Here is a 17,325-nt window from a genome sequence, read left to right on the forward strand (position 1 = left end):
CTCTGGTACCCCCTCTGGTACTCCATCTGGTACTCCCTCTAGTACCCCCTTTGGTACTCCCTCTGGTACCCCCTCTGGTACTCCTCTGGTACCCCCTCTGGTACTCCATCTGGTACTCCTCTGGTACACCCTCTGGTACTCCTCTGGTACCCCCTCTGGTACTCCCTCTGGTACTCCCTCTGGTACTCCTCTGGTACCCCCTCTGGTACTCCATCTGGTACTCCTCTGGTACACCCTCTGGTACTCCTCTGGTACCCCCTCTGGTACTCCCTCTGGTACTCCCTCTGGTACACCCTCTGGTACACCCTCTGGTACACCCTCTGGTACTCCTCTGGTACCCCCTCTGGTACCCCCTCTGGTACTCCCTCTGGTACTCCTCTGGTACTCCTCTGGTACCCCCTCTGGTACTCCATCTGGTACTCCTCTGGTACACCCTCTGGTACTCCTCTGGTACCCCCTCTGGTACTCCCTCTGGTACTCCCTCTGGTACACCCTCTGGTACACCCTCTGGTACACCCTCTGGTACACCCTCTGGTACTCCTCTGGTACCCCCTCTGGTACCCCCTCTGGTACCCCCTTTAGTATTCTTTCTAGTTTATCTCTTTTACCCCCTCTGGTACTCCCTCTGGTACTCCCTCTGGTACCCCCTCTGGTACCCCCTCTGGTACTCCCTCTGGTACTCCCTCTGGTACACCCTCTGGTACACCCTCTGGTACTCCCTCTGGTACTCCTTTTAGTATTCTTTCTAGTTTATCTCTTTTACCCCCTCTGGTACTCCCTCTGGTACACCCTCTGGTACTCCCTCTGGTACTCCCTCTGGTACCCCCTCTGGTACCCCCTCTGGTACACCCTCTGGTACTCCTTTTAGTATTCTTTCTAGTTTATCTCTTTTACCCCCTCTGGTGCCCCCTCTGGTACTCCCTCTGGTACACCCTCTGGTACTCCCTCTGGTACCCCCTCTGGTACCCCCTCTGGTACTCCCTCTGGTACTCCCTCTGGTACACCCTCTGGTACACCCTCTGGTACTCCCTCTGGTACTCCTTTTAGTATTCTTTCTAGTTTATCTCTTTTACCCCCTCTGGTACTCCCTCTGGTACACCCTCTGGTACTCCCTCTGGTACTCCCTCTGGTACCCCCTCTGGTACCCCCTCTGGTACACCCTCTGGTACTCCTTTTAGTATTCTTTCTAGTTTATCTCTTTTACCCCCTCTGGTACTCCCTCTGGTACTCCCTCTGGTACACCCTCTGGTACTCCCTCTGGTACCCCCTCTGGTACCCCCTCTGGTACCCCCTCTGGTACTCCCTCTGGTACTCCCTCTGGTACCCCCTCTGGTACACCCTCTGGTACTCCCTCTGGTACTCCCTCTGGTACCCCCTCTGGTACCCCCTCTGGTACACCCTCTGGTACTCCTTTTTGTATTCTTTCTAGTTTATCTCTTTTACCCCCTCTGGTACACCCTCTGGTACTCCTTTTAGTATTCTTTCTAGTTTATCTCTTTTACCCCCTCTGGTGCCCCCTCTGGTACTCCTTTTAGTATTCTTTCTAGTTTATCTCTTTTACCCCCTCTGGTACTCCCTCTGGTACTCCCTCTGGTACCCCCTCTGGTACACCCTCTGGTACTCCCTCTGGTACTCCCTCTGGTACCCCCTCTGGTACCCCCTCTGGTACCCCCTCTGGTACACCCTCTGGTACTCCTTTTAGTATTCTTTCTAGTTTATCTCTTTTACCCCCTCTGGTACACCCTCTGGTACTCCTTTTAGTATTCTTTCTAGTTTATCTCTTTTACCCCCTCTGGTACACCCTCTGGTACTCCTTTTAGTATTCTTTCTAGTTTATCTTTTTTACCCCCTCTGGTGCCCCCTCTGGTACTCCCTCTGGTACCCCCTCTGGTACCCCCTCTGGTACACCCTCTGGTACTCCCTCTGGTACCCCCTCTGGTACCCCCTCTGGTACACCCTCTGGTACTCCCTCTGGTACTCCCTCTGGTACCCCCTCTGGTACACCCTCTGGTACTCCTTTTAGTATTCTTTCTAGTTTATCTCTTTTACCCCCTCTGGTACACCCTCTGGTACTCCTTTTAGTATTCTTTCTAGTTTATCTCTTTTACCCCCTCTGGTGCCCCCTCTGGTACTCCTTTTAGTATTCTTTCTAGTTTATCTCTTTTACCCCCTCTGGTACTCCCTCTGGTACTCCCTCTGGTACTCCCTCTGGTACCCCCTCTGGTACCCCCTCTGGTACACCCTCTGGTACTCCCTCTGGTACTCCCTCTGGTACTCCCTCTGGTACCCCCTCTGGTACACCCTCTGGTACTCCTTTTAGTATTCTTTCTAGTTTATCTCTTTTACCCCCTCTGGTACACCCTCTGGTACTCCCTCTGGTACTCCCTCTGGTACCCCCTCTGGTACCCCCTCTGGTACACCCTCTGGTACTCCCTCTGGTACTCCCTCTGGTACCCCCTCTGGTACCCCCTCTGGTACACCCTCTGGTACTCCCTCTGGTACTCCCTCTGGTACCCCCTCTGGTACACCCTCTGGTACTCCTTTTAGTATTCTTTCTAGTTTATCTCTTTTACCCCCTCTGGTACTCCCTCTGGTACTCCCTCTGGTACCCCCTCTGGTACCCCCTCTGGTACACCCTCTGGTACTCCCTCTGGTACTCCCTCTGGTACCCCCTCTGGTACCCCCTCTGGTACCCCCTCTGGTACACCCTCTGGTACTCCTTTTAGTATTCTTTCTAGTTTATCTCTTTTACCCCCTCTGGTACACCCTCTGGTACTCCTTTTAGTATTCTTTCTAGTTTATCTTTTTTACTCCCTCTGGTACTCCCTCTGGTACCCCCTCTGGTACCCCCTCTGGTACTCCCTCTGGTACTCCCTCTGGTACCCCCTCTGGTACACCCTCTGGTACTCCCTCTGGTACTCCCTCTGGTACCCCCTCTGGTACCCCCTCTGGTACACCCTCTGGTACTCCTTTTAGTATTCTTTCTAGTTTATCTCTTTTACCCCCTCTGGTACACCCTCTGGTACTCCTTTTAGTATTCTTTCTAGTTTATCTCTTTTACCCCCTCTGGTGCCCCCTCTGGTACTCCTTTTAGTATTCTTTCTAGTTTATCTCTTTTACCCCCTCTGGTACTCCCTCTGGTACTCCCTCTGGTACCCCCTCTGGTACACCCTCTGGTACTCCCTCTGGTACTCCCTCTGGTACCCCCTCTGGTACCCCCTCTGGTACACCCTCTGGTACTCCTTTTAGTATTCTTTCTAGTTTATCTCTTTTACCCCCTCTGGTACCCCCTCTGGTACCCCCTCTGGTACACCCTCTGGTACTCCTTTTAGTATTCTTTCTAGTTTATCTTTTTTACCCCCTCTGGTACTCCCTCTGGTACTCCCTCTGGTACACCCTCTGGTACTCCCTTTAGTATTCTTTCTAGTTTATCTCTTTTACCCCCTCTGGTACTCCCTCTGGTACTCCCTCTGGTACTCCCTCTGGTACACCCTCTGGTACTCCCTCTGGTACCCCCTCTGGTACACCCTCTGGTACTCCTTTTAGTATTCTTTCTAGTTTATCTCTTTTACCCCCTCTGGTACTCCCTCTGGTACTCCCTCTGGTACCCCCTCTGGTACACCCTCTGGTACACCCTCTGGTACTCCTTTTAGTATTCTTTCTAGTTTATCTCTTTTACCCCCTCTGGTACACCCTCTGGTACTCCTTTTAGTATTCTTTCTAGTTTATCTTTTTTACCCCCTCTGGTACTCCCTCTGGTACTCCCTCTGGTACACCCTCTGGTACTCCCTTTAGTATTCTTTCTAGTTTATCTTTTTTACCCCCTCTGGTACTCCCTCTGGTACTCCCTCTGGTACACCCTCTGGTACTCCCTTTAGTATTCTTTCTAGTTTATCTCTTTTACCCCCTCTGGTACACCCTCTGGTACTCCCTCTGGTACTCCCTCTGGTACTCCCTCTGGTACACCCTCTGGTACTCCTTTTAGTATTCTTTCTAGTTTATCTCTTTTACCCCCTCTGGTACTCCCTCTGGTACTCCCTCTGGTACCCCCTCTGGTACACCCTCTGGTACACCCTCTGGTACTCCTTTTAGTATTCTTTCTAGTTTATCTCTTTTACCCCCTCTGGTACACCCTCTGGTACTCCTTTTAGTATTCTTTCTAGTTTATCTTTTTTACCCCCTCTGGTACTCCCTCTGGTACTCCCTCTGGTACACCCTCTGGTACTCCCTTTAGTATTCTTTCTAGTTTATCTCTTTTACCCCCTCTGGTACACCCTCTGGTACTCCCTCTGGTACTCCCTCTGGTACTCCCTCTGGTACTCCCTCTGGTACACCCTCTGGTACTCCCTCTGGTACTCCCTCTGGTACACCCTCTGGTACTCCCTCTGGTACTCCCTCTGGTACACCCTCTGGTACTCCCTCTGGTACTCCCTTTAGTATTCTTTCTAGTTTATCTCTTTTACCCCCTCTGGTACTCCCTCTGGTACACCCTCTGGTACTCCCTCTGGTACTCCCTCTGGTACACCCTCTGGTACACCCTCTGGTACTCCCTTTAGTATTCTTTCTAGTTTATCTCTTTTACCCCCTCTGGTGCCCCCTTCTAATACCCTGTCTGGTGCCCCTTCTGGTACCCCATCTGGTACTTCCTCTGGTACACCCTCTAGTACCCTCTCTAGTACCCTCTCTGGTACCCCCTCTGGTACCCCCTCTGGTACCCTCTCTAGTATCCTCTCTAGTACCCCATCTAGTACCCTCTCTGGTACCCCCTCTGGTACCCTCTCTAGTATCCTCTCTAGTACCCTCTCTGGTATTTTCTCTGGTACTCCCTCTGGAACCCCCTCTAGAACTTCATCTGGTATCCAATCTGTTACCCCCAGTGGTACCCTCTCTGGTATTCTCTCTGGTACCCTCTCTGACACCCCATGTGTTACACTCTGTGTGAAAATGCTTTAAAACGTTTCGTTATGCGAGACTCCAGGGCCCGCCACATTTCCACCTGCACCTCATCACCTGATCAAAAGCAGCTCTTCAGGTTTTCCGTCTTTTTGATGTAGAGCCGCGCCGCACCAGTCAAAGACATCAAATCTACTTTGATCTTAAAAAGATTATTTTATGGACACTGACGACCGGTGACGCCCCCTCCCGCCTCTCACCTTTCAGCGTGGCGCTGGTGTGCAGGCCTTTAGGTTCGTGCTGCTGCACCGTCCTCAGAATGTCGGGGTCGGAGTCGAAGACGTCGCGCCGGTTCTGCCAGTAGTTGCCGGGCGAGACCAGCAGGCAGCCGTGTTCGGGAAGAACGCTCTGCATGCGCCGCAACCCCGGCAACAGGTCCGTCACCTGGAGACACAGGGTCTCCAAACTTCTGCAGAGAGAAAAGCACCAGGATCATCACAAAAACCCTGAGACGAGACGAGACGAGCTGAGCTCTCAAAACGGAGAAGAGATTTAGGAACCTGTCAGTGTGAACATGATTCCGGATCTCCTCCAGGAGGCTGAACACTCGGCCCAGAGGGGAACGGAAAACGTCTACGGGTACCAGGCTGCTGTCCCACGGAGACACCGCCGCCTTCACCAAAACCTGCTGGATGTAGGCGACTGGAGGCCCCCGATACTGCAGAGAGAAACGATCCAGCGTACATTACCTTATACTTATTATTATTAAAAATAAATATTATAATATTAATGTGATATATTTAATACACATGAATCATTTCTGTGAGTGAATTTGGAATACAAACACAGTATCTTTGATTAAAAATATTGTCTAGAAATTTATAACACCAAATTAATGGTCTCCATAATAATTCCACATTATTGATTAACTACAGCTGGCTGGTGACTTCTCTGTGCCCATATAAATAGGCCTCGTTTAAGAACCACCTAAAAACATATCTAGAAGAAGCTGCTGTCCACAGTCGAGTCAGCTTTACACCGATATCTGAAGCCCCTGCTCCAGACCGGCCCATTAAATGAACAAAAGATAAAAGGAAGAGGTTCCCCCTTTAGTGTTCTTTCTGGTACCCTGTCTGGTACTCCCTCTGGTGCCCCCTCTAAAATTCTCTCTAGTTCCCCCTATAATACCGCCTTTTGTGACCTCTCTAGTACCCCCCCCTCTATTACCCCCTCTAGTACCCCCTCTAGTATCCTCTCTAGTACCCCCTCTAGTACCCCCTCTAATATCCTCTCTGTTACCCCCTCTGGTACCCTCTCTAGTACCCCTCTGGTACCTACTCTAGTACCTACTCTAGTACCCCCTCTAGTACCCCCTCTGGTACTCCCTCTGGTACCCTCTCTAGTACCCCTCTGGTACCTCCTCTGGTACCTCCTCTGGTACCTCCTCTAGTACCCCCTCTGGTACCCCCGCTAGTATTCTTTCTAGTTTATCTCTGGCACCCCCTCTAGTACCGTCCCTAGTACCTCCTCTAATATTCTCTCTAGTACCCCCTCTAGTATCTCCTCTAATACCCCCTCTGGTACCCCCTCTAGTATTCTTTCTAGTTTATCTCTGGCACCCCCTCTAGTACCGTCCCTAGTACCTCCTCTAGTATTCTCTCTAGTACCCCCTCTAGTATCTCCTCTAGTAACCCCTCTGGTACCCCTTTTAGTATTCTTTCTAGTTTATCTCTGGCACCCCCTCTAGTACCGTCCCTAGTACCTCCTCTAGTATTCTTTCTAGTACCCCCTCTGGTACCCCCTCTGGTACCCCATTTAGTATTCCTTCTAGTTTATCTCTGGTACCCCCTCTAGTACCCTCTCTGGTACCCCCTCTGGTATCCTCCCCCTTTAGTATACTCTCTGGCACCCTGTTCCGTACCCCCTCTAATATCCTCTCTGTTACCCCCTCTGGTACCCTCTCCCGTACCCCCTCTAATATCCTCTCTGTTACCCTCTCTAGGCCCATTAAAGCATCACTAAGGCTCCTTACTTAAACTGGTGATATAAAACTTGCCTGTTTTACAGCTTCTGATTCACGGCGGACCTGCTTATAGTCGTTCTGATGCTAAAATGACAGAACTGTGACTGAATCATACATTTACAGACCTATTTGTTTACTTTAGTTCTTATAATCCAGTTTTCTAACAGTTATCTACTTGCTGTTGTTTCCTACTTGCGAATCTTCATCAGATTACAGCAAGCAATATGCAAGGTAGTGGCTAACACATGCTTCCTCCAAAACATGGCTTTGTGTGGCCATGTTAGGAGTAAAAAAGGTTTGATTCATAACAGTGCTAATAATGAGGTGAAGTGAGGTGAGGCGAGGTGTGTTAGGACCGAGTGCGGCTACGCTACCCATTCCGGCCGCTCGCCCGGGTCACCCTGAGGCTCGTGGACGGGGACGGAGTAATCCTTCACTCCGGTGGTGAACTCGACGGGCCCCGTTCCCGGCAGGGGCAGCTTCAGCAGGGGGTAACTGTGAAAGAAAGATTTAAAGAGAGAGAATTAATAAAAAACAGTGAGCTGTAGATCTGAAGAACAAGTGCAGCATTTTTCTCACACAGTACACACGATTCTCACAAAACTCAGGCTGGCAGGGTTCCAGTCAAAGTTTGTCCACTGTTCAGTGACCAGGGGTGTGAGAAACGGCTGAATCATGATGGTCGTCCTCTTGGTGCACCCAACAATAAGCTCTTTCATAATGCAAACACAGAGCCAGATTCAGCACCTCAGACCTTCCTCTATACCGTTCATTTAAGGTGGACGGCCGATTCGGGTTTTCCATTACTATGAGAATGTACGTAGTGTGAACACAGGTCTGAAGAATCGGTTCAATTTAGACGCCAATCTGGACGTCGGCGTCTTTATTTAAATAAAGCAGCCCTTTAAGTAACGACACAATAACGTTTCGTGAAGCCGCTTTATTTTTTAACTGCATTTTCTTTCATCTGCATTTAATCGGGTCTTCAAATGACGACGCTGGGGGGTACTAGAGAGGATACCAGATGGGGTAGTAAAGAGGATACTGGAGATGATACTAAAGGGGGGTACTAGACAGGATACCAGAGGGGGTACCAGATGGGGTACTAGAGAGGATACTAGAGAGAATACCAGAGGGGGTAACAGATGGAGTTTTAGAGGGGGTTCCAGATGGGGTACCAGAGGGAGTACGAGAGGTGGTAGCAGAAGAAGTACCAAAGGGGGTGCCAGAGAGTAAACCAGAGGGGGTACTAGAGGGGGTACTAGAGAGGTACCAGAGGGAGTAAAAGATGGGGTACCAGAGGGAGTACCAGAGAGGATACTACAGGGAGTAACAGAGAGGATACTAGAGGGAGTAACAGAGAGGATACTACAGGGAGTAACAGAGAGGATACTACAGGGAGTAACAGAGAGGATACTACAGGGAGTAACAGAGAGGATACTAGAGGGAGTAACAGAGAGGATACTACAGGGAGTAACAGAGAGGATACTACAGGGAGTACCAGAGAGAATACTACAGGGAGTACCAGAGAGGATACTACAGGGAGTACCAGAGAGGATACTACAGGGAGTAACAGAGAGGATACTACAGGGAGTACCAGAGAGGATACTACAGGGAGTAACAGAGAGGATACTACAGGGAGTAACAGAGAGGATACTACAGGGAGTAACAGAGAGGATACTACAGGGAGGTTACTACAGGGAGTAACAGAGAGGATACTACAGGGAGTAACAGAGAGGTTACTACAGGGAGTAACAGAGAGGATACTACAGGGAGTAACAGAGAGGATACTACAGGGAGTAACAGGGAGGATACTACAGGGAGTAACAGAGAGGATACTACAGGGAGTAACAGAGAGGATACTACAGGGAGTAACAGAGAGGATACTACAGGGAGTAACAGAGAGGATACTACAGGGAGTAACAGGGAGGATACTACAGGGAGTAACAGGGAGGATACTACAGGGAGTAACAGGGAGGATACTACAGGGAGTAACAGAGAGGATACTACAGGGAGTAACAGAGAGGATACTACAGGGAGTAACAGGGAGGATACTACAGGGAGTAACAGAGAGGATACTACAGGGAGTAACAGAGAGGATACTACAGGGAGTAACAGGGAGGATACTACAGGGAGTAACAGAGAGGATACTACAGGGAGTACCAGAGAGGATACTACAGGGAGTAACAGAGAGGATACTACAGGGAGTAACAGGGAGGATACTACAGGGAGTAACAGAGAGGATACTACAGGGAGTAACAGAGAGGATACTACAGGGAGTAACAGGGAGGATACTACAGGGAGTAACAGAGAGGATACTACAGGGAGTAACAGGGAGGATACTACAGGGAGTAACAGAGAGGATACTACAGGGAGTAACAGAGAGGATACTACAGGGAGTAACAGAGAGGATACTACAGGGAGTAACAGAGAGGATACTACAGGGAGTAACAGAGAGGATACTACAGGGAGTAACAGAGAGGATACTACAGGGAGTAACAGGGAGGATACTACAGGGAGTAACAGGGAGGATACTACAGGGAGTAACAGAGAGGATACTACAGGGAGTACCAGAGAGTACCAGATGGGGTACTAGAGAGGATACTAGAGGGGGTACTGTGCGACACATTTAAGGTTTTTTTCTGTTTCGGGCGGCACGGTGGCTCGGTAGGTAGCACCATCGATTGCCATGTGGAGCAGTCCGGGTCCTTTCTGTGTGGAGTTTGCATGTTCTCCCCGTGTGTGCGTGGGTTTCCTCCAGGTTCTCCGGTTTCCTTCCACAGTATAAAGTCCAAAGACAAAAAGGCAGTTAGGGCAACTGAAGCAACTAGAAAATGTGAATGTGTGTGTGTGTGTGTGTGTTTACGCCCTGTGATGGACAATAAATAAATGAATGAATGAATAATCTGTCAATACTCTCAGTCAATGTAGCACTGTGCAGAAAACAGTGGGAAGCGGCTATACGCGCCTGGCCTTGCGGTTTGTCGCGTGAAAGCTGCCTTAGTGAGTTCAAGGCCTTATTTGTGCACATGAAGGATATTACGCGATCAACGTAGAGCTGAAACGGTTCAGCAGAATGTTCTGAATGTTCTAGAAAACATTCTCAATTTTACAAGAAAACGCAGTACATTTCGTTCCCGGCCCCGCCTCTACTGTCACGTTTCTTCCTACCCCCCCACCCCCACCCCCACCCCCCACACCACGAGAGGAATGTGAGAATGAAGGTTTCTGAGAAAGCAGAACCCGCACGGCCCGAGCCTTCACACCTTTGACAAATGATGTTGCGTAAGTGCAGACAGGACCGTCTAACCTACTGCTAAAGGTCTCACGTCACCATTCTACAGTAGAACAAACACGCAACAGCTCGTCAGGTGTCACAACCTGTTCTCTCTCACTCTCTGAACTCGTTCACACCAAAATCCCATCACTCACTGCAGCGGTGCGAGGGGGTCGGGTCGGACGGGTCCGTTTTCACCCTCACATTCCTCGAAACACGGCAGCAGGGGCACAAAAGGTTTTATTACACCGCTGACACACGCACTTCAGGATTCAATCCCAAATAAAGGGGTCCTGTTATTATAAAAAGCACAGTATACTGTCTAAGCAATTGAGAGGTGAGGGCCTTGCTCAAGGGCCCAACAGTGGCAACCTGGCAGTGGTGAGGCTTGAACAAGCGACCTTTCGATTACTAGTCCAGTACCTTAACCGCTAGGCTGCCGTTGCATGACGACGTGTGGAACATGCTCAAGGTTTTTATCCCTTTTCATAGCGCCGTATCAATTACATTTGAGGCATTTATCTGTAGCAAATTACGCAATTAAGAGTGAAGGGCCTTGCTCAGGGGCCCTTAATGAAATGGCAATGAGACTTAAACCAGCTACCTTCTGATTATTCATCCAGTAACGTAACCGCTGAGCTATAGCTGCCCTATCTTGACAAAATTCCGAACCGAGTTCGCAGGATCGCAGCAGTATGAGCGGTCGGCTGTGCTTTCGCCCGGCCGGGCGCCTACACAGACACACAAGTTCGGCTGCTCCTGAAAAGGAGCAAATCGAAAGGATTCATCATCACTGCTGCGGTTGCGGCCTCTGCTGGCCGGTCGAGGCGCTGCACAGAGACGGTGAATAACGGAGAGCAGTGCATGACTATCCAGACGCCTCGTACAGGTGATAAAACTGGGGAAATGGATACGACCAAATACAGAAACTGAATATTTTGAAGAATTATGGTCGACAGTAATGACAGAGTAGAGTTACAAATCTCACTCATCACCCAACACAGTCCCATTAGTTTGAGCAGGCTGTAATCACACAAACGGAACATTCCAGATGTTTAACACACACACACACACACACACACACACACAATGTAAAGGCAGGATTAGAAACAGCAGCACATGACTGATCTTGTTAGAAATATCTCAGACCCTACAGTTACAGACGGTCTGGGGTCTTTACATTCATTCATTACATTCGTCTAGGTTTAGGAACTGGAAATGACTAAATTGGCAGATGAATAGATGTGAGAAATGATCACAGACAGAAGCAAATCTCCAAACTGAACCCAGCCGCTATTTAAAAGCACTATTTAAATGTTGTTTATGTATGTATTTTCCTCTTTTTAGGAAGCGGCGCGGGGGTCGCCAGCGAGCACGGCGATTATCCAGACATGACCAGGCACGAGGGGTAAAGCTTTTTAGGAACCGATCTCCAGGAATGCGTATTCGATCGAGCGACCCCACGCTGGTCGACTCTTTTCAGGAACTGAAATCATCAGAAGGGGCGCGTCCCTGCACCCGGTGCACTCCAGTAAGCACACACTGGAATCCAGTAAAGCAGACTGTGTATCTGTGGTGAAGTCACAGACGAGACGTCCGTCTCTCAGGTCAGTTTCTCACCCTCTCTTCACTCAGTCTGAGAATTCGGCCTTCACGCTCCCGGCGCCTCGGTTCACTTCACGCCGACACGCAGTGAAATAAAGAGACGTCAGTCCTGAGTCGAGGAGGGCACGAGGTTTGCATTTTCTCCCCATTTATCGACTCAATTTTGTCTTCCGCTGCTGAGAGATACCAGATTGCATCCGAGAAGAGCACGCCGCTGTACACGCCTCTTATTCACGCCCCTGCATCCCGCACGGGCGTCTCTTCCGCCGATCAGGGTCCTTACACAGCGTATGAAGAACACATAGTCCGGCCCCCACCCTGCAGATACAGTGGCCAATTGGTATCTGCTGCAGGCACTGCCAATCATGCCCGCTAGATGGCGCCCAGCCGACCGGAAGCAACACCGAGTTTCAAACCGAGGAGCGTGCTAGTGGAATATCGCGCTGCGCCACCTGGGCGCCGTATTTTTTTGTAAAAATAAATGATGAAACAGACCGGGTGGCACGGTGGCTCAGTGGCTCACAGCGAGAAGGTCCTGGGTTTGATTCCCAGGTGAAATGATGCGGGTCCTTTCTGTGTGCATGTTCTCCACGTGTCTGTGTGTGATTCCTCCAGGCGCTCCGGTTTCCTCTCACAGTACAAACACATGCAGTCCGGTTAACTGGAGCTACTAGGTGTGTGTGTGTGTGTGTGTGTTTGCACTGGGATGGCCTGGTGACCTGTTCGGGGAGTTTCCTGCCTTTTGCTCAGTGAGTCGGACCCACCGTGACCCTAATTAAGATAAAGCGGTTGGTAAAACAGACACTGAATGAATGAATGAAACAGACCTGAGGGTGGGACAAGTTTACACGGATGGGGGCGAATACTTATTCACAGCACTGTAAGTAGTAACTGGAAATAAGTACAGACCTTGTGCTTAAAAACCGCATTACCAGTAACACCGTCTACAATTCGTCCTTAACGAGACGGCGATCATGTGACTCACCAGCAGGCGAGGATGCTGACCGAGGTGAAGAGGATGATGGGAACTGGGTAGGAGGCGCAGAGCAGGCCGTGCCGGTAGAAGGCGGCCGAGATGTTCTGCCGAAGCCGCTCTCTGACCGACATCATCCTGGGGGTCGAGGGTCAACTGGCAGCCATGGTCAACTGGCTCGCACGTGCCGAGCGGGTGGCACCGGGGGGCATCCAGGGACCTGAAGAGACGTCGGTGATGAACACAAACAGAAGCAAAAGCCATAAATATTAAACATGGAATAAAATTTGGATCAAAACACCTCAGTGTGGAGTTCTGATCACGTTTATGGCTATACGGGGGGGGTTGGGGGTGACATGGAGCTTAGCATGTCTCTCCGTACACTATACAGTTCTGTGTGGAAACCCAACACTGGCGGGTGATAAAAAGTGGCGGCAGATTGGACGCGTGTCGGAGGGGGCGTGCGGGTGTGTGGTTTGATCAGATCAGGGGTTGTACAAGCAACAGCAGGTTCACAATAGGGAACTGGAAATGACTAAATTGGAAGATTAACATAGCGGGGTCTAGGAAAATGTATATCTGGGTGCTCAGGTGGTGCAGCACTAACAGAAAACCGTTCCATTTACAAATGGAGTAAAGTGGGGTGACGAACGTACAGAGCAACAGATGAGCCACAGTTAGTAATTGTATACCCACACGGCGTGTCTATGTGGTTGGTTTAGCTCATATAACGAGTGAACGTGATCTTACAGACTTCAGGAAAAGTCCGACACCGATCCTACTCAGTCAGTGCTCGTGTTTTGAAGTCTTTCTTTAATCTACGTGGGATGGGGGGATGGGGGGGGGGGGGGTGCGAGGACCATAAATACCCTAAACACACGAACCCCTACGCTCACCTCAAACACAAGCAGAGCACAAACACCGGCGCTCTTCAACACACCGTGAAGATCAAACAGGAGATCGATAGAGGACAAACACAACGTGGGGTCAGAACTCAGGAACGAGCACCAGCGCACTCATGGAAAGAAAAATATCTGGACCTGGTTATGACGTCAGGACGTCATTTTACTCCAGGGTGGAAATGTCCAGCTCTTAGCTGAGGGTTTATAGAGGTCTGACTTGAAGCTGGTTGAATAATTCAGCAGGGAAGCAACATGGAAACCGTCCACACGCTTCTCTACATTCCAGAAGTGTAGAATAGCGTCTAACGTACGTCTTTTGACCAATAAGCACAAGGACGGTGGACTGAAATACACCAACAGGAGTACTAGGGTTAGTGTTAGGAACTGGAACTGTTCGGACGCGGTGTGTCTGGCGCATGAAAGACGAGGCTTACGCCCAGAAGAATCAAGTACGGAGGATCAAGGCCAAATCTTCACTGGCATCACGGATTCACATCAACACCAGAGCATTTCGATTTGAGGACGAACGTTCTGCTTTCTGTGGTATAACTGAACCTTGGTGCTATTTTGACTCTCCAGCAAGACAACGATCCCAAGCACAATTCCAACTAAACCTAAGCTTGGCTAAAAAATCAGTCCTGGAATATCCTGGAGTGGATCTTCTCCGTCTATTGGTTTCAATCCCAGAGACAGAAATTAAACCTCAATGAGCTGGAAGCTTGTGCACCAGAAGAGCGGGTGAAGGTTCCTCAAGATTAGTAGCACCTAATGAAGAGGGAAACACGAGCTCACGTCTGCTCCACGTGGCGTCAAACCGGAAGTCTCCGGTAGCACGTAATGAAATTGCTTATTAGATGTTTATCAAAGCCGAAAGACGTTCCACCAAGTACTGACGCTGGGGATTGAATAACAGTTCAAATATTATAGATTATTAGAAGACTAAAATATTATTTCTCTTTCAAAACACCATGATACAGTACAGAAAATTTCTCTTTATTAGAGGCTACATGGATCACATTAATGTGGCGAAGTGGCTGCACAATGCCAACTACTAGCAGGAGAGCTGTTTTTTTGCTTTGGGTCCCTTCCCTAATATGTTTTTTCAATTAGGTGAATAGTCAAATACTGCAGAAATGTGTGTTTTACATCAGGAGGTCTCTCAGTACTGTGCACCTCTCATTTTTATAATGAACCTGACCTGACCTGATTGCCAATCCCTGCTGAACATCCCTGTAACATGATGCTACCACCATCACACTCCAAACAGGGTCCACACATTCCACAAAGCGATTTCTCTACCTCTCTGTGACTTTCTTTTATGCATTTTCTCCCTTTTAGCTCGTCCAATTGCCCCATTGCGTCACGCTTCCTCTCCACCAATGCCGATCCCCGCTCTGATTGAGGAGAACGAAGCTAACCCGCGCCCCCTCCGACACGTGGGCAGCAGCCGTGCGCATCTCATCACCTGCACTTTGACGGGTGCGGTGCAGCTCAGCGTTGTGTACGGAGAGACGCACCCTGAGAGCACTCTTTTCTCATCTGTGTGCAGGCGCCATCAATCAGCCAGCAGAGAGAGAGACCCCATCCGGCTTAGTCCCGCCCATATCTGAACAACAGGCCAATCGTTGTTCATGTGGCCGCTCAGCCTAGCCGGCAGGCAGAGCTGAGATTCGATACGATGTATTAGAGATCCAGCTCTGGTTCCAGCGTGTGTTTTTACCTCTGCGCCACCTGAGCTGTGATGGACTGAGCTTTAAGGCGTGTTCTGTGTCTTTACGACGCTCTTGTGTTTTTATTCTGCTTGTCTACGATTAGATTCCTAACTCGTTTTAAGGCGCTTTTGACTTTCAGTTCGATTTGTCTGTGGAGGCACTACCATACTGATAGATCTCTGTTTGTCGTTGCGCAATAAATAAAAACTGATTCATCTACTTTTTTTACAAAGTGGTCAGCAAAATAAGTCAAAATGAGTCAAAATGAGGGTGTTTTTAATACTTTACATTATTTGACTGGTGCAACCAGGGTGTTTTTGTGGTGGTGATGGGGGGGGGGTGATGTGAATACTATCTGAACGCAGTGTAAATCTAACACACGTTTCCACACCAGCTATATTTACAGTATTCAGCCACACATAATCATTACAGGTTCATTAACTGGCTCGATGGTTTAATGAGCATTAATGAGTGAACCTGCCTGACACTGTAATGTGTACCAGTTTGTTTCCATGGCATTAGCAGCGACACTAGCCAGCATGCTAAGCTAAGAAAAACAAATCTCTCTTTTAAAGCGAGTTGTTGACGCACTGAATGCGCGAACTCGGTTCCGATAATCGTGAATTAATCCCGACATACCTGGTAATGAGTTACATTTAAGGAAAAACTCAACATTAGACTGGTTTGACAGCTTGCTGAGTGGCTAACTGCTAAGCGACCAGGCTGGAAAGCGCAATAGAGCCCCAGTTAGCCTGTTAGCATACAGCACAGCACTCATGTTTTCTCATTATTTAACTAATTACACCTCAGCTCGGCTATTAAAGCATGAAAAACTCAACACTTACCAAAAAGATATTAAACCCCACTGCTTTGTATCCACTTTACTTTAGAATTTAGGTAATTTGTCCACTAATATTATTAATATTAAACATACAACCCGACAGACACACTTTGACAGGAGCTGTATCTCAGTGTGGCCGGGAGTCGATTCTAAAGAGTCGGTTCTCTGATTACAACGTTTGTGAATTAAGAGTTGGTTCAGCACGACTCCTGAACTATTGAGTCGACTCAGATTTATGCATTAATTATGCGTTAATAGTCTGGTATATAAGCGCTTTAAGATCAAGGTCACGGTGGGTGCGATTCAGTGGGCGAAGAGTAGGTCTTTAGACTTGTGGGAGAAAACCGTACACAGGAAAAAAAAAAAAACGACCTCCACCTGGGAATCGAACCCAGAACCTTCCTGTAGAGAGGCGACAGCTTGCAGGAACAGATTGAACACCTGAAATTCCACACAATTAGTGCAAAGACCATGTAACCTGAGCGTTCAAATTCACTAAAACGCTTCAAAAATGTGTTTCCACTAAAGTTTTGGTCCAACTGAACTGCGACCCTGATCAGGAGCGGTCATTCATAATATCAATCAATCATAATAATTAATTACGCTCTTCATTAGTGCTGCATTTGCAAAATCTCATTTCCTGTTACATATTTTTAGCATTTGGGACAGAGAATTAAACGTTTATTCTGAAGAATCGATTCTCGGAATCGACTCCAAGATACAAGAATCGAACAGCCAAACTTAAATGTAGGCGAACGCCTCAAATGTACCCTCGTAAACAAAACGATCAACTGCACCATCTAGCGGCCAACCTGGGAATGACTATTTAAAGCTGCACTATGTAAGTTTGTCCTGTTCTTACCACGTTCTCAGGGGTTTCTTTCGAGTATGCCGGTTTCATCCCATCGTTCATAACATGTATTAGGTGAACTGTCAGCTCTAAAATGTGTGTGTGTGTATGGCCTCCATAAATGGTATACCCCAAATAAGAATAAAGTAGTTGAATGAAACTTGCAACAAAAAGCATTCACATGTTAAAAATAAATATTGAGATTAAGACTTCAAACTGTGACTTTACCATAACCATAACTGTGACCAG

The 17,325-nt window shown here is 48.7% G+C and overlaps 1 protein-coding gene across 1 annotated transcript in view; it reads right to left on the reverse strand.

Annotated features, from left to right (window-relative positions):
* scap (SREBF chaperone) overlaps positions 1-16,447 on the reverse strand; it is a 40,210-nt gene extending 23,763 nt beyond the window's left edge. The window contains exons 1-5 of the mRNA XM_062985718.1: positions 16,231-16,447; positions 12,784-12,991; positions 7,291-7,411; positions 5,454-5,611; positions 5,154-5,362 (exon numbers count right to left, since the gene is read on the reverse strand). Of these exons, the coding sequence (XP_062841788.1) occupies positions 5,154-5,362; positions 5,454-5,611; positions 7,291-7,411; positions 12,784-12,908 (613 nt within the window). The 5' untranslated portion in view covers positions 12,909-12,991; positions 16,231-16,447. The remainder of the gene's footprint in view (positions 1-5,153; positions 5,363-5,453; positions 5,612-7,290; positions 7,412-12,783; positions 12,992-16,230) is intronic.
* Between the last annotated feature and the right edge of the window lie 878 nt (positions 16,448-17,325).

The sequence above is a fragment of the Trichomycterus rosablanca genome, chromosome 23 (assembly GCF_030014385.1).
Source record: "Trichomycterus rosablanca isolate fTriRos1 chromosome 23, fTriRos1.hap1, whole genome shotgun sequence".
NCBI classification, from domain to species: domain Eukaryota; kingdom Metazoa; phylum Chordata; class Actinopteri; order Siluriformes; family Trichomycteridae; genus Trichomycterus; species Trichomycterus rosablanca.